This window comes from Archocentrus centrarchus, chromosome 1, assembly GCF_007364275.1.
Source record: "Archocentrus centrarchus isolate MPI-CPG fArcCen1 chromosome 1, fArcCen1, whole genome shotgun sequence".
NCBI classification, from domain to species: domain Eukaryota; kingdom Metazoa; phylum Chordata; class Actinopteri; order Cichliformes; family Cichlidae; genus Archocentrus; species Archocentrus centrarchus.
Genome location: NC_044346.1, coordinates 22458829 through 22485683, shown reverse-complemented (window position 1 = coordinate 22485683; position 26855 = coordinate 22458829). Strand labels below are relative to the sequence as shown.

Sequence of the window (26855 nt, the reverse complement as noted above, 5' to 3'; positions counted from 1 at the left end):
TTTTAAGGATCAGCTGCTAAAAGCATTTTCTGTGTTCAAATATCAGTCACTATGTTGCAAACAATCGCTAGTGCTAATCTGGTCTTTAAGTCTGACGCCATTTCCGGGTCCAAATGCTCCTAAATAAACAGCAATGGCATAACCAATGACTGTTCACTATTAAGGATGATTGTAACATACCTTGTCAACTGCAGTCGTTTCCACTTCTTTTTCTTTCTTGAAATTTTCATTTGATCTTCATTTTTCCTCTTACTTCTCCTCGCGTTCATGCCGGTGTTACTTCAATTTGCGTTTCCCCATCAGATACTGTTTCCCCAGCGTCTCCGCGCCGCCCACGCGGCAAAAAACGCGCGTGCTTGCGCCCCAAGAGAACCACGAACGTCGTGAAAGCTGAAACAGCGTGTTTCGGCGAAGCTGTCCCACTTTTTTCCAACTGCGCTCTCATCAGATACAGGATGGTTCCCCCAGATACAGGGGGAACTCATTGTGATGGCCCAATAAGTGCCATCAGATACCGTTCCCCCCGGTGTTAAACTGAGGGAATGGTATCTAATGCACTCATTCGATACCGTTTTCCCTGTGTTAAACTGTCTTTAACTTTTCACGGTGTCCGAAGTTCTTTTGCAGCGCAAGTAAGCACTGAACAAGCACGCGCGTTCTTTGCCGCGTGGGCGGCCCCGGGAGCCGCTAGGGAAACAGAATCTGATGGGGAAACGCGAATCGACCTAACACCGGTAGTCATTTAGATTTCCCTTGAAATCAAGCGTGCGCACAACCGTAGAGAGATCAAACGTGCACATTGTGAACTTTCCATGCTCTGTGGTAGACTGCAAATTGCAGTAAAATTATACAGGTGCAAGCAGCGATAAAAGCAGCGATCTAGCCAAGGCGGAGTCCCCGGGGTGGGCTCCTGTTTGCTAAATGCAGTGACAGCAGAACTTCAAAAGTGAAGCAGTGAAATCCTCAGCCCGGCGTGAGGGCATCTCAGCTCCAGCGCCTGGCGATCAACCGCTAGCTAGAACACTGTAGACACTGTAAAGCAAGAATGTAGCTTCTGAGCCTGAAAAATGAAACCAGTGTGTGGAAGGGTCTTAACCCTGCAATCTATCTGAAGGCCACTAGATGACGATAGCTGTGGTTGACTTCCTGGACTGGAAGTCAACCACAGCTATCGTCATCGTCTATCGTCTATGGGAAAACTAAGATCATTTCCATCACTGATTTTTTTTTTTTTTCTAGCTTCGGTACCTCAAAATTTTGAGATCTAATCTGAACTTTCGACTTAGCTTGGCAAGTTTTTTTTTTTTTTCTTTCAGTGCTGTAAACAAGCGTCCATCGCACGTTCTGTACTGAAATCTATAAACCCTTTCCTGCTGAGTCTACAGGTTCAGTCACTCACTTTGGGATATATTGAATAAAAAATGAAGTCTGTTTTTTAAATCTTGATCATATAATGCTTTTTTTTTTTTTTTTTTTAATTTCCAACCAAGATAGCAAAGGTGAAAATGCAAATCTCGAGGCTTAAAAATGGGAATTCAGAAACCAATGGACGATGTCATGATAGCTACATCCATCTTTTATACTCTCTTTGGTTTTCATTAATTAAAAAAAGGAAATGATTGGATGGATGGATGGAAACATAAATTAAGGTGAAAGTTCCAGATAAAGAACAAAAGAAACAGCAGAATAGCGTTGTCTACAATTCTTAGGTTTTGTGTGGATTTTAGGTCAGTGGTTTTTAATAGTCATAAAATAATCAGTTCTTAGACATAAAGCAATTTGCAACATTGCTGGATGTAAAAATCTTCTACCACTTTTTTATTACATCAGAGACTTTACTTCTCTCTGCCTTAATGTTTTTAGTTCTCGTGGATAGCCTGTACTGAGGACTGTGTGTGCATGTGTACTACAGCTTGTGCTTGACTGATATCACGCTAATCTGACAGTTTTGCAGCATTAAGGTTGAAAATCTACATCTTCCTCAGAGACTCTTTTGTTGGTGACTCAGCCCACCTTCAACCTGTACAGAGCTCTAATTAGCCATAATGAAAACTTTTTTGTGAGTGTGCAGGGTCTTTAAGCCATCAATATCACAGGTCTTAATTTCAAAGCAGACAATTTGGCTCCTCACATCAACAATGGCTCTTTCTTTTCTTTTTTTTCTTTTTTTTTTTTTAATAAAATATCCCAGTAAGTCACTGGACCACCGAACAATACACCCCACCTGAGACCACTTGATGCAAATAGTTAATTTTATAATTTGCACCTGTGAGTTTTTTCGTTTCTGCAGTGATTTTTTTTTTTTTTTGTGTTCAGCAACCTCCAGAAATGTAATCATTTTCTTAATATCTGCTTAATGTCTTCCAGTCAAAATCCTCAAAATAATTTTGCAAGCGTACTCACTAAATATATGTCATCCTCTCCAACAATTAAGAAAGGTTCAAGCAGCACTTGAAACACTGTAGAGGATGTAAATAGTACTGCACACCCAGTATGTTTGGATAGGGATTAAGGATTACTGAGGAAAAAAAGGGCTCTGTTATGTACCGTGGAAAAAAAAAAAAAAAAAAAGCCCTAGAGTGTTTTTGTGCTTTTGTTGAGCGTGACCATGTTTTGGGGGGACTGTGGGGAAGTGACTGTCTCCTTACCTCATTTCTGGGCCTATGACAGAGTGCCTTCGTAGCATGGCCCTGGCCTTGGCGCTGGTCAGGTAGGAAGTCGATTCTCCATTGATGGCCAAGATGGCGTCCCCCACCCCGAGCCTGCCATCCTGGCTAACAGCCCCCCCCTGGACCACACCGCGCACCAGCATGCCTGAACCATCCTTGATAGCACTTACTGTCATCCCTGCCAACATGCACACAGAAACACATTAACACACACAAGCACACAAAAGCACAGGTGAGTGGAGGGCTGGCTAAGGCTGCTTTGAATGCATGCCAAACAGAGACACAGTCACCCAAACAAACACCTGACAGTGGTATAATCAGCATAATCAAGACAGACACTAGGCAGATTAGCACACAAACATGGCTACAAATGCTTGACACAGCATCATCCCTCACAGTCACACCCACATAAGGTGCACAAACACCGTCATCCACAGAGGGCAGAGGGCACAGGTGACTGAGGAGCAACACATGCCTGTCACACAAACACCCGACTTTGGCATTATCAATTTGGACACTAGGAGGATTACACAAACACTTCATTAATGCAAACAGGCAGAAGCAGGTAAATCAGGCATCCGCATACGCGCGTCTCATGCACGTACATACACACCACAGAAAGGGAAGCCAGCCTGCAACAAATTAGACAGTCTGGTCTATAGCTGCTGGCGTACTACATCGCTATCTAATTACAATCCACATCCACAACACTATGGTCGTACATAATTTGAAATTCGTCAAAGAAATGACTTTCTGCTTATTTTTGATCATATAAATAGTTTATTGTCTTTTTTGTATTACATTCAAATTACAATACAATCATAGTGCATGGAATACAGTCAACAGAAGATATAGCTACATTTCAAAGACATTAGAAGAAATTGTTTCAAATGCGCTCAATACTATGACACTCCAGCCAAACAAATTTTAGCATTACAAACTCTGCCAAGAGAAGATTTAAAAATTCTTTATGGTAAATTCCTAAAGGACAAATTCTACATGAAAACCTAAACCTCTTCACGGAGTAAGTGAAACAAATAAACACCAATTGGTTTACGCCATTCAAGAATAAGCATTGACTAAATTGGCTGTTCTTAGTCATGTTTTAGAAGAGCAAGGCAAAAAAACCCAAAATAGACCCCTTTTCACTCCATCAAACCTTTTTCTTTAACAACCTGCTCTAAAGATTATCCAAACTCTAGCACAAACCAACATATACTGTATGTGCATGTCTCACTTGGGCAAAAGGTCATACTCATGGATTGTATTGTACATGGCACCTGCTGGAAGATGGTAAAGTAGCACAATTAATACTGTGCTACATTACCATTGCACAGAAAAATAAGCCCATAGTCAAGCCTTATGGATAAACACTGTAACCCTGCCTGTGCTGAAGCTTTTGCCTCACATCAAACATATGTAAATTCACAAAACCAGAAACAAAGAAAATATGTAAACCCTCCATATTTGGATATCCAGAAGACCACACTTCAATAAATATCTCAGCAAGAGGATCTGCAATATTTTTAAACAGATAAAAACCAAAGAATACAGTGGTGCAACACACAGACAAAGACTGTAGGTTATGACCTTGATATTCTCTACCTGTGAATATTTGCATAATTTCAAACTTTCACACACACACACACACACACACAAACACACACACACACAAAGTAGTGTGGTACCTTATTAGAGCACGTTTGGAGATTACAAATAACTTATACTTTGCATAGTGCTCTTAGATCAAAATGCAGAATTGCCTTGCACTCTCTAGTCCCCTGTCATGTTTGAAGAGCCAAACATCAAACTTTCTCTTGGGGCAGTTAAGACAATGCAGTCTTAATACTGGAGTATAAAAAATATAAACATATATTAAGATCAACACTCAAATTAATACATCATCTTTTTTTTTTTTATTAATGTTATCTAAAACACAGACACACATGAAATACACACACAGATATCATTTGTCTCAGGAATGAGGACCACATTACTTCACCACTCCTCTTCAGGGCAGTCGTCATCACCACCTCTTATTAGTGTCATTATCGCCATGCCTGCGATGTACACACACCAAGATACCACCACCATGACAAAGACGGAGAACATACCAAGGCTACGGTTGCCCCGCACAACAGTGATTGTCCTCTCAAAGCTGGTGCGGGGGGGCAGAGGTGGCGGTTGCTGCATATTGTCATCATCCATGGTGCTGAAGCGATGATGCAGCTGGTTTTCCTACAACGGAGAAACAGAGAAAGAAACCAGGGGGCACGGGTGAATAAGAGCATAAAAGTATGTTTTCATGCTAGTGGATAACAATGCAGCGCAGTGCTGCTGTGAGTTCCAAGCTAACAATGACAGTGTTAACAGATTTATATTGATCAACTTCACCATATTCAAGTCTAGCACGTTAGCATTCTAAGATCTTTTAAAAGCATTAAACAAAATGAAATGTTTGGAGATTAATGTTATTACAAGTTTTGTAAAAAAAAAAACAAAACCCAAAAAAAACAAAACACAATTTTCTGGTGAGTCACAATCATCAGAATCATTAGAATTTATCATCTCTGGACTTTGAATATATAGTCAGCAGATACTTTATCAGGGACACCTGTACAACTGTTAGTGCAAATATCTAAACAGCCAATCATATGACAACAATCTAATGCATTTCAATTCAATTCAATTCAATTTTATTTATACAGAGCCAAATCACAGCAGTTGCCTCAAGGTGCTTTATATTGTAAGATAAAGATCCTACAGTAATAAAGAGAAAATCCTAACAATCAGATGACCCCCTATGAGCAAGCACTTGGTGACAGCGAGAAGGAAAAACTCCCTTTTAACAGGAAGAAACCTCGGGCATAACCAGGCTCAGGGAGGGGCAGTCATCTGCTGTGACCGGTTGGGGGTGAGGGGAGGGAGACAGGACAAAAGCCATGCTGTGGAAGAGAGCCAGAGATGAGTAATAACTAACTATTAAATGCAGAGGGGTGTATAAACACATAGAGAGTCAAAATATGTGAGTGAAAAAGCGCATCACGGGAACCCCCCAGCAGCCTAGGCTAGTCAGAGTTCAGATCACGTGATCCAGCTCTAGCTATAAGCTTTATCAAAAAGGAAATTTTTAAGCTCAATCTTAAAAACAGAGAGGCTGTCTGTCTCCTGAATCCAAGCTGGGAGCTGGTTCCAAAGAAGAGGGGCCTGAAAACTGAAGGCTCTGCCTCCCATTCTACTTTTAAATACCCTAGGAACCACAAGCAAGCCAGCAAAGGATATACGATACTACGAGGTCTTTAAACGAGATGGGGCCTGATTATTCAAGACCTTGTATGTGAAGAGAATGATTTTAAATTTGATTCTGGGTTTAATAGAGGGCCAGTGAAGATAAGCCAATGTGGGAGAAATATGCTCTCTTTTTCTCCTCCCTGTCAATGGAGTTTTTAGGACAAGCTGATGTAATGAATTACAATAGTCCAGCCTAAAAGTAATAAATGCATGAACTAGATTTTCAGCCAGGATGTTTCTAATTTTACAGAGTAAGTATCTGGTTAGACACAATGTTTCTAAGATTTTTAGAGCCGAGTAAATAACCTCAGTTTTATCTGAATTTAGAAGCAGGAAATTAGAGGTCGTCCAGGTCTTTATGTCTTTAAGACATTACTAATTGGTGTGTATCATTTGGCTTTATGAATAGATAAAGCTGGGTATCATCTGCATAGCTATGCCTTCTTGTAATACTGCCTAAGGAGGCATGTATAGTGTAAATAAAATTGATCCTACCTTAGTGTGTGAAGAAAACTGCCCATTTACAAACTACTGCAAGGCAGTACCATTAATACCTACATCATGCTCTAATCTCTGTAATAAAATGATCAACAGTATGCACTGTGGTCTAGCAGGGCTAGGACTGTCAGAGGCCATAAGAAGATCATTTGTAACCTCCACTAATGCTGTTTATTTACTGTGATGAATTCTGAATCTTGATTGAAACTCTTCAAATAAACCATTCCTCGGCAGATGATCAGTTAGCTGTTTTACAGCTATGCTTTCAAGAATTTTTGAGATAAAAGTAAGGTTGGAAAAGTAAGACAGCTGCTGAGACATTCTGATGGTAGGGTCAGAATTTGGTGTAAACATCATGAAAGTATGGATTCATCCTGCTTTGATTCAATGATTCAGGCTTCTGCTGGTGGTGTAATTGTGTCGGGGATATTTTCTTGGGACAGTTTAGGCCCCTTAGTATTGTTTAAAAGCCATAGCCTGCCTGAGTTTTAGTGCTGATCATGTCCATCCCTTTATGACCACAGTGTAACCATCTTTTGATTGCTCCTTCTCCACAGTCACCAGTTCTCAATCCAACAGAGCACCTCTGAGATTTGGTAGAATGGGAGAAATCTGCAGCAATTGCATGATATCATCATGTCAATATGGACCAAAGTCTATGTTTCCAGCACCTTGATGGATCTATGCCATGAAGAATTCTGTGAACATATGTAGCACATTTAATGGGACTCAATTCAATAGTTGTCAAAACACTTTCTATCACTACGAACTGATGTCAGCCTGATGGTGGCGCTAGAGAAGAAATGAAATGGGCCAAAATGGCTGGCTTCAAAGCCAACACTAACAACAGTGCAATAACGAATTAATCAGGAGACTTGTATTGCAAAGATAACCTGGCAACGAAATATGAAATTATTACTACAGCTACTAGCATTCTTGTGTGACAGTAATAATTTCATACAGCTATTACTGTAACTCTCAGGGGTGCAGGCTTTTGGAGTTATTCTAAATTGTGAAAACGTGCAGAAAGAGTTTTATTGTCCTCCCAGGGCACTTCACAAAGTAAAAGGGCAACAAAGAGATCTTCTTTGATTCTTCATAGAAAGTAAAAGCAGCGCTGAATTTCTGAGGCTACCTTTTGCAACAAGCCTGTCTTTGATGAGAACACTGACACTTGCTCTGAGTCTCTTTGTGTGTGTATGCATGAGACTGAGACAAAACTGTATGTCCTTGTGTTTGACCATGTGCCAAAGCTGAGCAAGCAGTAAGCACTTTTCATTGAGAGGCAATTGTTGGTAATTAAGCAAAAGTGAATACAAAAGGCCGGCTCAATAGAACTGAGCTGAGGCCACAATGCAGGAACAACTCTTTGACACTGAGTACTTTCTCTATCCCCAAGCCAGTAATACAGAGACAACCAGCTCTAATCGCCCCACTATAGAATGTGAATGAAGAGAACACACACTGACATGGTAATCTCCTTTAGCGCAGCTAAAATGGCTACCCACAGAATCTGAGGTTTGCATGGTAATGAGCAATGTTTCCTCTGTAGCAGACTACGAGATCCACGCTACCGCACTTTCACTGTACGTGTCACTGCAAACATGCACATACTATCCAAATACTGCAAATGTGCAAATACTCATTTACAAGTATCCTCAAAGGTTTTTGTTTATATTATACAAAAAAAAATATATACAAATAGAGGATATTATTAAGATGAAGAAACAAAATGCATTTTAAATTTGTGAATTTTGAAAAATGCTGACAATTTTATTAAGTTCATTCAATCCAATCCATATTCTGTACACAGAATACACAGAAAACAAAGTTTTCTGCTGCAAGAAATAAATAAATATGCAAACTACCCAAATATAGACAAACCCTGCCCATCTATTATTTTTCTAAAACTGAGCAAAAAGTATTTACCAAGAACTGTCCAACAGCATAAATAGCATTTTATGACTGATGACAATTTTGTTTTGCAGAACATACCGTGTAACACGGCTGGCTGGTGCTATTGTCCTCTGAGTTGCAAGTGGTGGTGTTGATGTTAGCCTCGGCTACCAGACTGACCTGAGTGTGGCTGTCATTGTCGTCGCAGGAAGCCTGTGTGCTCCTCTCTGAGATCGGTGTTAAGCCACCACACAGTTCCAGCTGAGAACACAATATTCAAAAAGTGAAATTTAGGACTTTGAAAACAATAAATGTAAAAGTAGCTATGTTGCTTTGAAAGTAAATTTGCATTGAAGCAAACAGGCTAAAGGGGGTGACTATAAATTAGACACCCTATACTCCTCTCCCCTTCTCCCCATCTGTAGAGTGGTCCGGCATTGTGTTTATCTCTCAGCTGCATTAAAAATTCAGAAGGCCTGTAACTAGATTCTCTGTTCCTTGTTACTAAGCCACAGTCCACAACAAAAAAAGAAGAAACACAGTACTTAACAGAAAGCACACATGTGAGTAATTATCTTGCATATCTCTGCAAATTATAATATGTTTTATTATGGAATACCAAACTGATAAAGATTTAATGAAGTCATAACAGAATCAAATTAAAGGTCCTTTGAATAGAAAGTTCAGTCTGAATGTGCAATGTCTGTCTATGATAATGAATATGATTCAGAATACAAGCACCTAGCCATGCAGTCTGCCTGGGTCATTGTAAAGAGCTCACTGAATGTGAGCATTGTGCTGTAATAGGATGCGACTGTCAGTTTGTGATATTTGTTCTCTCCTAGATATTACACAATCAACTGTAAGTGGTTTTATTACAAAGTGGAAGCATTTAAGAACCACAGCAGCTTGCGGCTGACCATGTAAAGTTGCAAGAACTGAGGCTCACAGCTGACTGAATAACTGCAGACTTCCAAGCCTCCTCTGGCATTAACATCAACACAAAAACTGCGTGCTGGAAGCTTAATGGCAGGGGTTTCCATGGTGGAGCAGCTGCTGCAGGTGTGATACTTTTGTGTTTAGGCTATGCTATGTGTTTAAGCTAAATGCTGACAACTGCATCAGCCACTTGGGTAGGTTACGTCGTAGGCTCTACAAAGATTCACTGCTGAAGTATAAATCAGCCATAATGTGTAGGTGGCCCAGTACTTTTATCCATATAGTGTATGTGCCATGTAAGATGTTGCCTTTCAATTTATTGTGTGGTAAATGTCCGTGTAGTTGCACCATTTTGATAAAGCACCTTGTCTTGTCAAACACTAGAGATACTGTTAGTACTTGTAGGATTAGCTGTAGCTGACATTATGATAAACCATTTATCCTTTAACAGTGTTTCTATCACTTTTATATTAAGTTCAGAATCAGAATCAGAATCAGAAGGTTTTATTGCCATATGGGTGAACAGGTTCACAGCATTAGGAAATTGCTGCGGTACTTCGTGCTTACAGAAAAAAAACAAATAAGTATAAAAACTTATTTGTTAAAGGGTTAAAGGGTTAAAGGGTATCTAATATTATGTACATTATGTTTAAACATATAGACTATTTTGAGGACCCAAAAGTAAACCCTTAATGATACAAAAGTGATTATGCCTCTCAGTTAGATGTATTCATTTTACTTTTCTGTATTCTGTATATCATCCCGGGCATGATTATAAGAAGTCTTGCACAAATCTGAAGCACCCCTGGAAAAAGACTCAAATGGATTCATTCAGTACTCGGCCATGGGCCTAGCTTTCATTTTTCAGTTATTTTTTTATTTTATTATTATTTTTTTGTCTTTAAAAAACTTCAGGTAATTGCTCACCATGATGAGCCAATTAGAATGAATTAGACATTATAAGCCAGCATTAAACTGTGAAAGTTTTGTGTTTGCAGGTAGTGTTTAACCTTGTTCCTGTGTTTAGCTTTAAACTGAAATCATAACCTTTGTCAAAATGGTCACACTTTTCTTTCACTGAGTTTGTAGTTTGAGGGCCTCTATTTCCCTGTAGTCTTTTTAACTGTTATCTTTTTAAATATACTTAAGATTAAATACTCTATATTTCATTAATCCTTTACCATTTTAGCGATACGGCACATGGGGTGCACTTGAATTTTTATGTATACTGGACATTAATAAAAATTATAAATACTCATGATTTATCTGCACATACCGGCAGGGGTTTGGCAACGCCGATGCGGACAGGGCCATAACCTGTGGACTTTAGGACATGCACAGCATAATCCAGGCTGGAGCCTTCAAGGTCAGTTTCATTGACAAACATGAGCCGGTCCCCAGGAAGCAGGCGACCATCTTGATCTGCTACACCGCCAGGTACCAAGGATCGGATTACCAGAACTGTTTTGGAGGCATCTTCTGGATCCTAGAGTTAAACATATCCATCACATTTATGAATTATGGAGGGAAAGATTTGCTTAAATATAAAAGGCAAATTAAAGTTAGCAAAATGAGAATGAGAAAATGAGGCATGAATGCAGGTAAACAAAGCGATACAAGGGATTAATTATCACATGAAAAGCAAATGCATTGGTTAGTTTTGCAGAAGGGAAACCAGCTACAGCTTCTTTTTCTTTATGGCTTGAAAGCTTTTGAAAGCACTGATTTTTGGTGTGTAAAAATGTTTCATTATTTAAAATTTTAATCAGAAACTGGCAGGGCACTTCACTGTGTCAGTGATTTAGAGTACAAAAAACACAGAATACAAGAATTTTCCCTACAGAATACAGAAGTCAACTTCTCCATTTTCTTTGTACTCACTAAGAAACCCGAACACTGATATTCTTAGACTGCAGCCCATTACAGTTGGTTCTATTTGTAGAAAAGCCCAGAGGCATGTCTCTGACCTGGTAGTCCAAGATACTGAAGCCCAGTCCCGACTCGCCTTTCTCCAGCTCGACCACCTGAGCCTCTCTCTCCCACATGGCCAAAGGAGGTGACATGGGGGGCACGCCACGCTTGGTGATGTCCTCAGCTGTAGGACAGGGAATGACACAGCCCTGGTCCAACTGGAACAAACAGAGAAAAGAGAGGGCACAGAAAGTAGAATGATCTACAACCGTAGAGCATGTCAGTGGTATTTCATAATGTCCTTTTACATGCTATTTTTAAGGTAAAGGATTTCAATATAAAATCTACCCCTCCCAGCTTGCTCCCTCTTGAGCCTGTCACTTCCTTCCTACCTTATCGTTGAACCCAGCCAGCAGCTCTTTCAGGGTGAGACAGGCATCATCATCATCTTCCTCATCACTGTCAGGAACTGAAGGAGGTATAATGCGAGCGCACACAAGGCATACATGCACTGGAAGCTCCTTCAGAATATTGACCACCTCCTTGTGTGTCTCTCCGATAAGAGGAATTCCATTCACCTGCCAGGAAGATACATAAAAATTACACATTATTTCTAAAATACATGTTCCTGTGGTCAGTGATTGGTTGAGTCATGTTTGTAGCTTTTAAAAACTGTGCGGTTTACTGTGCTGTGTACCCAAGGTTAAAGATGCTGCGTGTGAAAATGTTTTCCCATAAAGCACTGGCTGCAAATCATCTTGTGCTTGTGTATATCTCTAACTCTGTTTCTCTCTCTCTGTGTGTGTGTGTGTGTGTGTGTGTGTGTGTGTGTGTGTGTGTGTGTGTGTGTGTGTGTGTGTGTGTGTGTGTACAAGCGTGCTTGGCTAAAATTTCAGTTTTGTGGATCAAGGAGAAATTACTGGCCCCAGTACATCAAGTCACAGCAGAAACAATTAAAGCTGGAAACGATAACCGAACCGGGTGAAGCTCATTTAAAAACAGAGATGAACAATGGCTTTGGCAACACTTAAGCCATCTGAAGGAGATCAAAGGGTTGAGCTGCGTCACAGATGTCGGCTTGTGCCCACAAAGACACAAAAGACGATCTGCAGTGTGTCTATAAAGCAAGTTAAGTAGCTAAAATTTGTCCAAGAGTTCATCAGACTGCTCATCAAAATGAGTGATACATGTGAGTGAACTTGTCGGCTGAAAAGTGTTAATGTCATGGTTAGGTTCATATTTTAATTTTAGTTCATGGATTCATTTTATAAGATCACCTCTCTAATGTTTTTTTTTTGTTGTTTTTACATGTTTGCCTTTTCCCCAATTTGTTCCAGATTGCAGGTTTCACCAAGTTTAAGTCTAGCCATTAACTCTGAGTTAATTAACCCTGAGTTCCAGGGCAGCTGATCAATCATCTCTGGCTATTTTCATCTGAATTTATGTAGGTGTATGGATGAAATCCTGCTTGAATCCTACTGTATATTACACCGGTTACATTTTGTTTTTAATTTATCTATTAAGCTGTAACCTGATGAGGACAAAATGCAGGTGGCAGCAGCTGACAGTGACAACCACTGTGGCCCTGTGATACCAGTGCCAATCACTCGGTTTCCTGGCTGCACTCGCTGATGATTGGACAGGAGCCTGCCAGTCCAACCCTGCAATCAGCAGATCCACCTGTTTGTTGTGGCATTTGCCATAGATGTGGGCTGCAATTTTATGTGAGCAGTTGGCCTTCTGTGCCTCTTGATTTAGTTTATGTATGCTACAAGCAGAAACTAGGAAGATACAGTGTAAGGTTGTATGCTGATACAAGGTAGAGTTAATTGTGTTCAAGATACTTATTACTGCCTGGGGCTGAGCCAGGTTTAGATACATATTCACACACAGTCCACTCACACAGAGAGTAGTTGTCCTTTTGTTTAGAGACATTAGAGACAAAGGTGTTGCTGACCTGTATTTTTTTTTGGAAATCTTGGGCATACTGTGTTTCAAAATGGAAGATCATCTGTGATATGAAACCGCTAATAATGAGACTGACAAGTCATTAGTTTCACAGTCAGACCTGCCCCCTCTTGTCACATCTGTTTTTTGTTTTTTTTTTGCAACAAAGATGGCAACGGTGGAAATGCGCATCTCGAAGCTTCAAAATGGAACTTCAGAAACCAGTGGGTGATGTCACGGTAGCTATGACCATCTTTCAGCCTGTCCTCCTTGGAAAAAAAAAACGTAGATATTGGTCATTTCTGCAGGCACGATTTACAACCAATATCTACGTTTTAAAATTAAATAAAGTGACCTCTAGTAGTCGTAGACTAAAATGCGTGTGAATAATGCGTTCGGTTTTCTACTAAATGGCATTAGATGCAACCAAAAAAGTTCAAACAATAAATAAATAAACTATTCTTTATTTTGTTTATATAACACTTTTCTTGTGCAAAATTCCCTAATCACACAAGCACTTCAGTATTTTGACCTCGGATACAACTGGAATAGCAGGGGATGAGCTACGGCGACATTACCCAGGGATATGTGAAGCCACAGGTAGGAGTGCTCATTTTGGAAACATATATATAGGTTGTATTTTGTATTTCAGGGCCTGCAGAAACGACGGATACTTATGTTTGGATTGGAGGACATGTTGCCATCTTTTACACTTTCTGTGTTTAAGAGCAAAGGATCAAAGCAGTGATGATGAAAATTATAGAGATGTGTGACAAAGAGAGGACAAATGAGTTTTGTCTGGTGAAGTTATAAACAAACACTGGTAAATTATAAGCACCTGACATTAGTTTTGTTATATAAATCTGTTGCGCCTGCTTTGTTTAGTAAGGTAAAATATGTGTGGTACAGGTGGGTGTCATTTTCAGTTAATTATTTATAGCTCTTTCCAACAGCGGAACACTTTTATTTTTAGGTGTGTAACTGAAAGTACATCCTGTAGCTTATTGCAGTTTGGGGGAAATTATAATGATTAGTAATTAATTTTATTATGAAATATTTTGATCTGTAGATGCTGTCAGTTATAGTTTTTAGAAGGAAAACGGGAATTGTAAAAAAAAACTGTATCAGCAGGGCACACTTCGAAAAAACTGGAATCGGCCAAGAAATTGCAATTAGCAAATCTATGTGAAATAAAAAGAATCCCAGAGGGACCCTTTTTTTTTTAGTAGTAATCCAAAAATAACTCAAAACTAGATCAGTTCCACACAGATCATGCTCTAATCTGATTTACATAATCTCATATTTTTATCAGTCGAGAAAATGATGAGTTCCACAAATGGAGGCTGAAGGGACTTTAAGTATCAGAGTTACCTCTAACATCTGGTCTCCAGTGAAGATCTTTCCACTCTGGCCAACGGGCCCCTCAGGTAAGATGGAACACAGATAGTGATGTCCCGCCCGAGCCTCCAGACTGATGCCCAGACCACTTGTCTCACTGAATCGCTCCAGCTGGCACACCTAAAACAAGTGGAGATGTGGAAAATAAACGGCAAGAAACAAAGAAAGTAAAGTTCAGAGAGGAAGTTTGATATCAAAGAACTGGGTTTTTCAGTGGTTCATTATGTATATTGCTGTACAGGTAAAAATAAAATGATAAAATATTCATAAACATACAATACACATTTTTTAAGTTATATTTATTCACATGAGAATGATTCGACATTAGAATGAACCTTACAATCACTTCATATCGGGGTCCTACTGCTTGCTGCCACCTCTTTCTCAGGGTTTCCTCCTCAGCTGGAGTCAGTTTCACATCTGTAAAACGTGCACACACACAGAAAATCCCCCTCACACCACATATATAGAATGATATGAACCCTGGCTCGCACACCAATTCAAATCATTTCAAGCCCCAGATGACCCAATCAATAAATAATGGGATCCTATATGAAAGAATCCACTTGGCTATATTATAGAGAGATGACAGCGTCATTCTCCTTGTGGGAAAGCAGGATGTCAACATACACCCACAGCACAGGCACATAGGATATACATATTCACATCCACCATCTTGTGATTTCTTGGCAAGCCAATGTTTTCTCATTCATCTAATAAAGCCTCACAGCAATCAGCGCTTATTTAACTGTGCTCTCTAATCAAGCCCAAAAATTCTTGTCTAAATAAAGCCATATATGCAGGCTGGGTGAGAGACAAATCATCTGGAATTAGCTGAATGAGTTGGATAAACACATGATTGCACAATACTATAAATAGACTCCCATCAAAGAGCATGCTTCACTGGCACATTGCTGTTCCCTGAGTCCAATCAGCATATCACACCAAGTCCCATGATCTAGTTCCAGACTGCAGTGCAGTATGGGAAGTGGAGCTTACCGTTTTTGGAATCATGTTGGGGTCGTCTGCTGGCATATGCTGCTCTCCTGGAGATTTCACGCAGAGAGCAAATGCCTGGGAGACGTTTGAACACACATGCGGGGATTCAAACAGACATAACACACAAACACACAAAAGAAATAATTTTTTTATCAAGCGAGCAAGTTCATCATCAGCACAGACATCAAATATCATATTGTGATCCAATATCAAAAAGTTAGTTATGCCACAGTTGAACTCAACTATGAAGGTAGCACCAGTGGATCAATGATTCCTTGCATTATACACCACTAAAAAAAAATGAAGTACTTTTTAATCCGCATATAGTCACAAGTCAGTTAAATTTCTGGTATATTGATCCGGTCAGTGAAGTAGCAGAGGGGTTTGCGTTTCATCTGCTTTGATGTTAATGAAATTAACAACAGGTGCACTAGAGAGGCAACAATGACAACCCAAAAACCAGGAATTGTTTTACAGGTGGGGGCCACTAACATTTTTTCCCTCCTCATCTTTTCTGACTGTTTTTTCACTAGGTTTGCATTTGGCTAGGGTCAGTGTCACTACTGTTAGCATAAGGCGATACCTGGACCTCACAGAGGTTGCACAGGTAGTCCAACTCCTCCAAGATGGCACATCAATATGTGTCCTTGCCAAAAGGTTTGCTGTGTCTCACAGCACAGTCTCAAGAGCATGGAGGAGATTCCATCAGCAGGACCGGTATCTGCTCTTTGGTGCAAGGAGGAACAAGCTGAGTACTGCCAGAGCCCTACAAAATTACCTCCAGCAGGCCACTGGTGTGAATGTCTCTGATCAAACAATCAAACTTCATGAAGGTGGCCTGAGGGCCCCATATCCTCTAGCGGGCATTGTGCTCACTGCCCAGCACCACAGAGTTCAATTAGCTTTGGCCATAAAATACCAGAATTGCCAGGTCCACCATTGGCACCCTGTGCTTCTCACAGACAAGAGCAGATTCACCTGAGAACATGTGACAGACATGAAAGGATCTGGAGAAGTCATGTAGAATGTTATGCTGCCAGTAATATTGTTTGGTGGTGGGTAAGTGATGGTCTGGGGAGGCATATCCATGGAGGGATGCACAGACCTCTACAGGCTAGGCAACAGCACCCTGACTGCCATTAGGTATCAGTATGAAAGCACTGGACCCGTTGTCAGACCCTACACTGCTGCAGTGGGTCCTGGGTTTAGCTTGATGCACGGCAATGCTTGGCCTTATGTGGCAAGAGTGCAAGAGGCTGTTCCTGGAAGATGAAGGAATTGATACCATTGACTGCCCCCATGCTCGCCTGACCTAAATCCAATAGAACACCTCTGGGACATTATGTTTCAGTCCATCCGACTCTGCCAGGTGGCCCCTCTGACTGTGCAGGAGCTCAGTGATGCCCTGGTCCAGATCAGAATCAGAATCTTTTATTTTTTGTAGTATATAGTGATCTGGGAGGAGACCCCCAGGACACCATTGTCTCATTAGAAGCATGCCCCTGCATTGTCAGGCATGCATACAAGCATGTGGGGGCCATACAGACTACGGAGTACCATTTTGAATTGCTGCAATGCAATTTCAGCAAAATGGACTAGTCTGCTGCATCATTTTTTCATCTTAATTTTTGAGGTTTCTTTGAATTCAGGCCTTTATCGGTTGATAATTTTTATTTCCATGAAAACAATGTGGCATCCTGTCATTCCTAACACATTACCCAGTCCATATCAGTATAGTTATCCAGCATGAATGTTTTTCCCATTGAGATCAGATGCGTTTTCAAAACGTTCCTTTTTTCTGAGCAGTGTGGATTCATTATAGTGCAAACATCAGTGTGCTCTTGATTTTCTCAGTTCTTACAATGATGGTTCTTCATGATGCCACTGAGAAAATGTGTTTTCCTGTCACAAATCACCTGTCTCTTGAATTTTGTTGAGGCCCCATTTATAGAGACTGCCTTCATGGAAGCTGTGAGAATGTCGGAGGTGCTGCAGAGGAGGAACCGGAGGTAGGATGTGACTGAAATGGACGGCCTTCCTCAGCAACTTAAGTCTGACCAATGGACCTGTTCTCCTCAGCACTTCCATAGCTCGCTGTTCACTGCAGCCCTGTAAGCTCACCCCATCAACCTGAGGCAGGGGACAAAAGATGTGGATGGTTTAGAGGTACAGCAGCCACACGCAGATTAAATGTAAATGTAAGAAAGAGTGCACAGAAAATATATAGTTGTGTTTTAGAAAAACTCACAGACAAGATAATGTCTCCAATGCGTATGCGTCCATCTTGATCAACAGTGCTGCCTTTTACTATGCTCTTTACCATCACACCAGCACTGTATACTGAGGAAAAACAATACATGAAAAGAAACTAGGAACTGTAAATGTGGCACCATATACTGTATATATATATATATATATATATTATTATTATTATAAAGATGAAACTCGGTTGCAACGTACCTGAGTTTAGGTCACCTACATAGCTAGAGATGGTGAATCCCAAGCCCCGACTGTTTTTAGTGAACTGCACTCTGAACTCATAATCATCATTCAAATCACTGACCTGGAAAGAAGTACAGAAAGAACTATAATTACCACCTTGCATGCCTTTGCTAAACAGTCGAGTTGACATTTGCATCCACGTCGTTCCAGACTTATACAGCCTAATATATGGTGTGATCTTTAAAAGAGTTTAATAGGTGGGCACCAAAGATTACTGTTGGAATTTGGTCACAACCTCGTCTACTGTTCCTAAGTTACAGCACTGACGGCTAGAAAAGCGTTTTCACACAAAATTTTGATATAACTTTTTGACCCTTTGGAAATAAATTGTAATCTCTTCATCATTTTACCTTGTTGTACCCTGTGGGTGATATTTTGCCACAATTAATGTGAAATTTTGAGCTATGACCAAATCGCCTATTTTAACTCAGTTCATACTTGAGTAATAATAAGTAATAATTTGTGCAAGAAGAAATACGACAGACTGCAATCACCAATTTGGGATGGACATGAGAAAATGGAAAAATTGGCCTTTGACCATGATATCTATTATCTATCTATTCAGTTCTTCCTTGCATCCACATACTGAAGGAACTGAAAACACTGCCATCGCTGGCATAGAAAAAATATTTGGGTTTAAAGAATTTTTGACTATATTTTATAGCACTCAATAATCAGTTCTTTTACTCAAAGGAAGATTTGCATTTGAATTGAATTATATGGCAATATTTATATACATGCACACACAATGCATGTACACACACACACACACCTTGCCATCCAGGTTTTCCTGGTTGAGGATAGGGGAGGAACAGTGGTTGTCTTTGGGAATATCCCTGGCGATGAGCAGTTTCACCCTGATACCAGCATTTCGCAGCACCTGGGCCAGGTGGTTATTTGTGACAAAATACATAGTGTGAAATTTGTTGAAAAAATCTGTTAAAAGCCAACTTTTCTCATGCAGTGAAAACAGAGTGAAACTGCAAAGATTTAATCATCAGTTTCATAAAGCATTATATTTTCAAAAAAATGATCTCATCACCTACAAATGACACCTCACCTGTGCCACCTGCTCACTGCTCAAGCCCGCTAAATCCGTGTCGCCGATACGCAGGATCTGATCTCCACTGCGCAGACGCTTATCCTGGTGAGCAAAAGAAACTTGCTTTGATAACAGCGCTTATCTAAAAAAAAAAAAAAAAACATCCATCCCAAAACTTGACTCTGCATTTGATCAGTCTTCTGATCTAACTCTTGGTGAGAATAAAAGATTACTTCCACAAAAAAAAAAAAAAAACACACACATTTTTTTTTTTTTTTTGGTTTGTTTGTTTAGGTGGCTATGTAAGCTTTAACTATGTGATTCAGTCACAGGCAGACTTACCCTTCCAGCAGCTCCTCCAGGGAGGATGGTCTTGACCATGACTCCTGTGCTCCGTCCTCCTATGATGCCAAAACCAAGTCCTTTCCCATCGTTGGTCAGCTCTATCATCTCCACATGACGCCTCTAACAGGGCAGAGGTTACGACAAGTGGGAGGCAGACAGAAAAGAGGGAGCGAATAAATAATTTCTCCTTAAATGCTCAGAAAAGGTGAACAGTATTAGGTGTTTAATTCCATTTTTTTTTTAATCTACAGACACACATTTATCACATTTACAGCAATATTTCACGTGCAAGACTTTCTGTACCTCATGTGCAATAGCAGAAAGGTTTCTCCCCATCGACATGGTACGGGTAATTCGAGGTGGAGTGCAGTACTAAAAGAAATGCCATGTGTTAAATAAGAGCCCATCTGAATTATATTAAGTGAACTGAGAAGTCTTCTTATTATCAGCTGAAATTCTCATTTGACGATAGCCTACTGGGCTTGACTTACAAAATGCAAAGCTACTCTCTAATGTAAAATGCGACATTTCAAATGGTAATGTTCCCCATTTTACAACTGAATGAAGAAATAATCTGGCTGATTTGTCTGTTTAAAAATAAAAGACTCCCTAATACTACACCTGAATGACTGCTCTTTTATCATTGCAATTTTATATACCTGAAATTCAGTTTGAACATAGTTGTCTGGATAGTTGTCTGAGAAGGACAGATCCTGTGAGCTGTGAGACGAGATACTGCCATCCCTGCCAATGCTGGGCCTTCTGTTCTCCACGGCCCATGTGTATGAGTCACTGTGGCTCAGCGTCTTCAGGCCCAGTTCTGCACCCTGGCACGGGCCACAGTTCATGGACACAGACTTGGAAATGCCCTTCCCCTGGTTAGATTTACAGAGCAGGAAGGCAGGAATAAATTGAATGCATGAACCAACAGAAGAGAATGCAAGCAAAAGAGATGGATTGGGTGGGGTAAATAGAGAGATGATATGTGAGAGAAGGATACAAGGGAAATAAGGAAAAAAGGCTGAGAGGGAAATGGGTGACAAAGAGATGGGAAACGGGGTTGACATGAAGTGAAGAATGGAGACATGCAGTCAGAGACGAACAGGATGATGGTAAGAGAGCAATGGAGAGAAATAAAAAAAAGCATAATGCAATTGAGAAAGGATGGCACTGTGAGACAATGGAGAAATGTGAGAAGGAGTAGAGGGAGCGAAATGAACGGGTTGGGTGGGGTGGGGTTAATATGTGTTAACTGAAAGGAAAAAATACAGAAAAGATGTAAAACGGAGCAGAGTGGGAAAAGAATGCAGAGTGGAAACATAAGCATCTGCGATAAAGGCTTCTTTTCAATACTGCATAACTGCAAAAGTGTTCTCTTTTGTCTGCAAGGTTTCCTGTTTCAGAGTTTAAAAGGAAGTTTCAGCGGGTGCCTATTTGTATTCTATCCCAACAATTTTTACACCTGTTGAAGTGGCAGAAGGAGCGTCAACGAGAGAAAATACGAAGAAACTTTTACACTTACATTCTTAATGCTATGCATAAAAGAAAAAGAAATGTGCAAAGAATTTTAACTAATAAAAACCACTGTCGACGTCTGTCCCGTTAAAAATCTAGAGATCTTTGACACAATCCAGTGCTGTGCTTCCCGTATGCAAAGACGCCAAAACGCTACAAGCCCATGCACCATGCTATTCTAATACTGTATTGCCTGTGTGTTTAAACTTTGTGTACTGGCAGATACCAAATGATGCTGCAAAGTACACAGATACACAAACTGTGGAGGTACGGGATTGTGTGCATAAAAAATTGTCTCTTTCTCAAGCATGTGCACAGAGACATGCACATCAGCTCAAAACTTATGACAATGTTATAGATGACTTCTGTAAACTCTTCAACATGATATATCCACTTCTTCCCTCCTCCACCCCTCTCCCTCTTTCTCAGGGCTTTAGTGGTAAGCTTAGGTAAGCTGATTACTCATCCAGTCTGGTTCCTGCATTCAGTATTTTGGGAATGATTCCGGGCTCCTTCCTCACCATTCAAATATACCAAACGCCCACACACACTGCCTTTTGCTATACCTTCGCTGCAGGCTTCTGTTGAGCTTGCTGTAAGCTCAGTATATGAAGAAACAGGGGGCTCTGCAGGACAGTCTTTAGTAGGGAGAGTTTCTCCTGAGTGGGAGCCTCTCCTCTTTCCTTCAATTTGGCTTGCAGTCTCTCCACTGCTGCCAAGGCACACTGGGTATCTGCAGAGAAATTGTAGATTATTTGTGTCATTCAGAAACAGGATTTATCCCATTTGGCTTTGCATTAGTTTTCACATGCTGTGGCAGCTGCTGAGACCGTGACACAAAGCCAGGTATTTGATATTAAGCTATTAAATGTCAACACTTACTAGTACCGGTGGGAAAGTAAAAGAGTAAACAATAAAAACAACTGTACTTTCGAGGTTTGAGTGCTCGTCTGAAAAAAATATCCATGAACCAAGGGTGCCACAGTGTGAGTTATTTTGATTTAAAAAAGTGGAGCTTGATATGGGGCAGCAACTGAAGCAAAGCGGTTACACAATAACCATGCTTAATCATACTAAAGGAGCCATTCTGCGGCCATACAGAGTAAAAGCAAAGCGATGGAACGATTCAGCAGGTCATATTGCCCTTGTTTATTTAGCTGAGTAGCAGCTGATGACCACAAACCACAAATGCAGTAATTGTGTTTGGCAGAAGGTTAAAACCCTGTAGCTCTTCGCCACATAGTTTTGACTACCGACCAGATTGTGAGCTCTTGTGCCACCTGCACGTGTAACTCTTTTCAGACGTGTCTGACACCTTAATTGTAAGACCTTGACGATGGCAGTGGTGTGCAGTCTGAGGTAACTGGAAGCCTTCTCAGCTCTTTGAATGCACTTACCTATGATTTCCATTGTTGCCAGTTTGAGTGAAAATTTCCTCTTCCTTCTTCTCTCAGTTAAATGTCATACTTGTCTGTTTGACAACTGCAACATGAATAACAACAAAGGTGATTGTACAGATTTTGCTCATTTAAAAAAAATGTTAAACTTTTTTTCATGAAATTTTAAAGGATGAAAATACATAAAATGTCTCAATAAAGTTTACGTTAGAATATTAGGAATATTATTTTTAAAAAGTATAGCACTTCATGTTTTCTTGTCTGTTTAACAGCATGTATAATTTTTACCCCTATATCTTCTGTGGGGCCCGTGCCATGCTTGCTTGCTAGCGCCTTGCTTGTCACCTAATGCTCTTTAGCAGGATTTAAATCTTTTCCAAAAGCCTTTATCAGCCAGTGATAGTAATTAACAGCGACACATAGCCTCCCGATCACTCTGACTTAAGGGGAGGTCTGTACCGCTTCGAAGCATGATACCAGTGACATGATTTGATTTGCAAAACGATCGACTAGAAATGACAACGACTCATCTTAAATCTAATTAGAGGCAATTGATAGGCAAGAGAGGTATACGCAGTGATATATACCTTTCACGGCAGAGTAATTAAATCTTTATCTCGTCTCTGCTGATATTAAAGCAGTACTGACATCTTCCAAATATTACTAAACATATATTAGAGCCTAACGATTTACAGTAGAATTACACGTGCCAATTAGCAGTTCATCTGATATTTAATCGAGACGACTGGTAATTTCTAATCTTTAATTCACAGTACAGAAGCGTCATGTGCAGAAAGCTTCACCTCACCTCCATTGCAGCGCCTCTGGACGATCAACAGGTCTCCACTGAGCTCCGGGCACAGTACACCCACCAATTTACGAGAGTACACGGGGCAAATCTGTCTTTACCGAATAGAAAAAATGAGTTTTTCCTAAAGGAAAAAATTTATAACACCTTATTAAGAGACGGCAAAATGTCAAGAAGCAAGATGTGGGCTTTATTTTCCTGCATTGTGTCCGCAGCTTGTGAGCGCTCCGTGCAGTGCGCATGTCACACCCTCTGATCTTCGGGCACAGAGGGCTCATCCCTGCTGATAAAGAACTAGCCTCCAGTAATCCTGCAGCCACTGGTGGAAAGTAATTAAGTTATGCATTTAAATACAGTTTTGAGTGTTTACGTGTACATTTTATGCTACTTTCTACGCCGTTAACTTTATTTGACTTTGACAGCTTTCTTTAAGATGAAGATTTTACACAGTCTAACAGTGTTTCATTTTTTTAAAAATAAATAATTATTGTTATATAAATAACGCGATTTTCAAATGCAGAACAATGTGGTTTCCAACCTTTCTGGCATCGCAGGAAAAAACAAACTGTGGCCTCGGTCACATTTTGGATGTATGTGAGATTGATTTTCTAAAGTTTTACGTTTTTTAAATGTTCAAAGATACAATAGACTATCTCGACTAAAATAGCCGGAGTGACTGGAAACAGACTTTGTATTAGAACGTTTCCCTTCCTTTTCACTCCCACTAATCACCTCCAGTATCTGTCTGCTGTCCCTGTAGGCTATATAAACACACACGCTTCTTACGCCGGTGCTCTAGTATTAATAATTTCATGATGTTGTATAATAAGACATTTGTTAGAAGGACCAAACCACAGTCCTTCGACCCAAAGCATTTACTTTAATACCTTAAATATAATTTTCAGGTAGTAGCTGTTTTTGTACCATGCTTTTCAATCATACAGAAGTTTTATATTAATGGAGTTTATTGCGTATTTATTTACATTACTGGTTCTTTATCTTATGTAAATAATCTAATATACTTCTTTTGTCCTTGCTTTTAGCACATTTCAGTAGGGCACATGCTTAAAGGGAAAAAAGAGATTAACTGTCTCACGTCCGTGTCTAAAGCTGAGTCCATCTTTTGAGGAAATGATGGTAAACTGCGAAATATTTAAATACGGACATTGGTTTACATCGTCAAAGTTTTTATGTGGCCTTATGATGAAGTAGGCCGTGAGCATTTACCACTTTAATAGAGATTTACTTAATAAATTCACAAGTTTATTTAGAGTTAATTTTGACTGATTGTTGCTGTGCCTTTTTTTTTTTCCGCTGCAGGGTAAACACCTTTAGACTGATTCGTTAAACAATGCCCACTCACAGCCTGACTTTCTATACGCCTACACATAAGTGATATAGGTCACCGTGACAAAATAATTTAATAGGTTCCAGGGTGCCGAAACGAGCCCCGTGGTTTCCCCCATGTCCCTCTTGATTAGCTAACAATGTGGAAAATACGGGAACCCTTGCGTGTTCTCGCACGGCAGGTGGAGCTCTAGGTCCAGAGATTTGGGAGTCAGATCCAGTTCCTTGTTTTCCACCGCACACCGTAGTTCATATCTCCCCATTTCTCTCCCTGCATCCCCAAGGCAAGAATCATCACCCTCTCCCCAGCCCTCCACCCATCCTCTGCTCCCCGCCCGCCTGCAACGCAACGCTCTTCTCGCCGGGCTGCGCTCTGATCAACCGAGCATTCACCGCGCCTCCAAATTGGTTTGTCATTTCTGACCCCTCTCTCTGTGTCGACCACGGTCCTCTGCTCCGCTGCGCTCTGCGCCTGTGGACTTCAGCAGAAGTCAGTAAGAACGCAAAGACAGCCGAGAAAGATAAAAAGAGAGAGGGAGGGAGGGAGGGAGGAAGGGATACGGACAGACGGATAGAGAGAGGGAGAGACAGAGATACGCCTCTGTCCTCCTCCAGCACTCCACTGGACTTAGTGCGTTTGGACGGACGGACGTGATAACTCCTACTGTGTGAGCACTGATCGGGATACTGAGCACGCAGCTATTGGTTTGTTACACCCTCAGCTTCTTTATTTCCATCCCCTCTTTCGGGAAGACTTGCCAATGTCGTTTTGCAGCAGCAGCGAGAATTAACTAGAGCCGGAGTCGAGGCATAAACCAGCTACTGAAATTTGTCGACTGGGACGATACATGTCTATCCAAGAACTGCGTTCTGGTGACTGTATAGAGCGAATAAAAGGTTATTCCCGACTCTTCTCTGCGTTGGATGTGTAAGCTATACATACATGCGCCTATAGTGCTGCGACTGGTGATACGGTAAGAACCGCTCTATATACCGTCACAAATTATGGGAATTTTTCAGACATCACTGGTAAACCTCGTTAAACCTCATGGCTATGTGTCAACCTGTGTCACTGAAATGCTCTGAAAGCGCTGACTTTGGGCGCTACTGATGCCCATGGGAATGTGGCCTGCCATTATTGCACTTACGGGGCACGGAAACTGGCCTTAATGGACGATTGGGTAAAATGTAATGTAGTGCCAGTATTTGTACAGATGACGGTCCAGAGGCTTGTGGCTGCATGGGCGTCGCTAGGATGTGAGATGTCGCTAGGGCGAAGTAATAAGCAATGATACCCGTAACCGCTCCGGAATATAATCAATGCAATCACATTATCCCATGACGGCTTCTCGGCCAGGGTGTACACATAATTATTATTCTGTAGCCGCAAGTACCTGCCTCACTGCAGGGCGCAGTGACAAATCACATGCTTTGGCATGATAGATGACAGACAGACCAAGTGTTCACCTCATCAGTGTTTCTTTTCCTTTTTTTTTTTTTTATGTGGCTGTCATTTCAGTAGCTATAGCTTATTTGGGGCTGTGCTGGTTTGATCAGCCGCAGTCTGAAATCCAGAGTAAATCCAACGGCTTTGTAAGAAAAGGTATATCCAGCAGGCCAGTGCACCTCAGGGTACGTCAATCATGCGGATACATGAGTGAAATCCTTGGCTCTTATTTACAGAAGAGGCGTCCGGGGTTGCAGATGACCTTGATGTGAAACTGTGAAGGCGGCACAATCCTTCACACTGAAAAAAATATATAAATCATAACTTGTGTCAGATGCGTGTGACCGCAGATGTGTACTTTTTGTAATAAGTAGAAAAATGAAGTACTCACATAGCCTAACCTTTTTTTTTTTTTTTTTTTTAAATCCACACTGATAATAAACAACATGGTTCATCATAAGTTGTGTGCCTCGCAAACATTTGCAGGTGTCTGACAGTTAAAAGAGCCCTTAACAGTCATTTGCTTTCTGTGTCTGCTTGGGTAGCTGTAGGCTCGCCCTTTTGACTTTCAGCACGCAAATGGCTATCCTTGTGCAGATCTCAGTGTTCAGAGTGATATTAACAAGGGCTGGAAAAAGTGTAGGTTGCTGGTTGACAATGTGTTGACTCAGTGCTGCAGCTAAGATAGGTGTCTCCAAAGAATCCACCAAGCAGGTGGGCAATAGTCAGTGTTGGATGATATCTGTCGTCACTGAAGGGATTTTTACATAGATGTGGTTGACTGTCATCTGGGCAGCATATGTCAAAAGGCAGTCCGGTGTCCAGGATAATTATTACAGATGTGAACAATATGGATATTATTAAATATTTTGCCATCAACATATCTGTTTGTGTCTTAAGTGTT

At 40.7% G+C, this 26855-nt stretch overlaps 2 protein-coding genes across 2 annotated transcripts in view; one reads left to right on the top strand and one right to left on the bottom strand.

The window, feature by feature from the left end:
* The window catches only part of LOC115781011 (multiple PDZ domain protein), a 55800-nt gene extending 32376 nt beyond the window's left edge, over positions 1–23424 (bottom strand). The window contains exons 1-20 of the mRNA XM_030730502.1: positions 23158–23424; positions 22350–22434; positions 21519–21685; positions 20097–20312; positions 19741–19809; positions 19435–19557; positions 19111–19194; positions 18823–18930; positions 18009–18111; positions 17797–17888; positions 17465–17678; positions 15549–15623; positions 14890–14969; positions 14523–14669; positions 11597–11782; positions 11261–11422; positions 10570–10779; positions 8454–8615; positions 4784–4907; positions 2649–2847 (exon numbers count right to left, since the gene is read on the bottom strand). Coding sequence (XP_030586362.1) covers positions 2649–2847; positions 4784–4907; positions 8454–8615; positions 10570–10779; positions 11261–11422; positions 11597–11782; positions 14523–14669; positions 14890–14969; positions 15549–15623; positions 17465–17678; positions 17797–17888; positions 18009–18111; positions 18823–18930; positions 19111–19194; positions 19435–19557; positions 19741–19809; positions 20097–20312; positions 21519–21685; positions 22350–22362 — 2534 coding nt within the window. The 5' untranslated portion in view covers positions 22363–22434; positions 23158–23424. The remainder of the gene's footprint in view (positions 1–2648; positions 2848–4783; positions 4908–8453; positions 8616–10569; positions 10780–11260; positions 11423–11596; positions 11783–14522; positions 14670–14889; positions 14970–15548; positions 15624–17464; positions 17679–17796; positions 17889–18008; positions 18112–18822; positions 18931–19110; positions 19195–19434; positions 19558–19740; positions 19810–20096; positions 20313–21518; positions 21686–22349; positions 22435–23157) is intronic.
* A 1442-nt stretch (positions 23425–24866) lies between these two features.
* The window catches only part of adgrl3.1 (adhesion G protein-coupled receptor L3.1), a 119703-nt gene continuing 117714 nt past the window's right edge, over positions 24867–26855 (top strand). Inside the window, exon 1 of the mRNA XM_030727286.1 lies at positions 24867–25478. Coding sequence (XP_030583146.1) covers positions 25429–25478 — 50 coding nt within the window. The 5' untranslated portion in view covers positions 24867–25428. The remainder of the gene's footprint in view (positions 25479–26855) is intronic.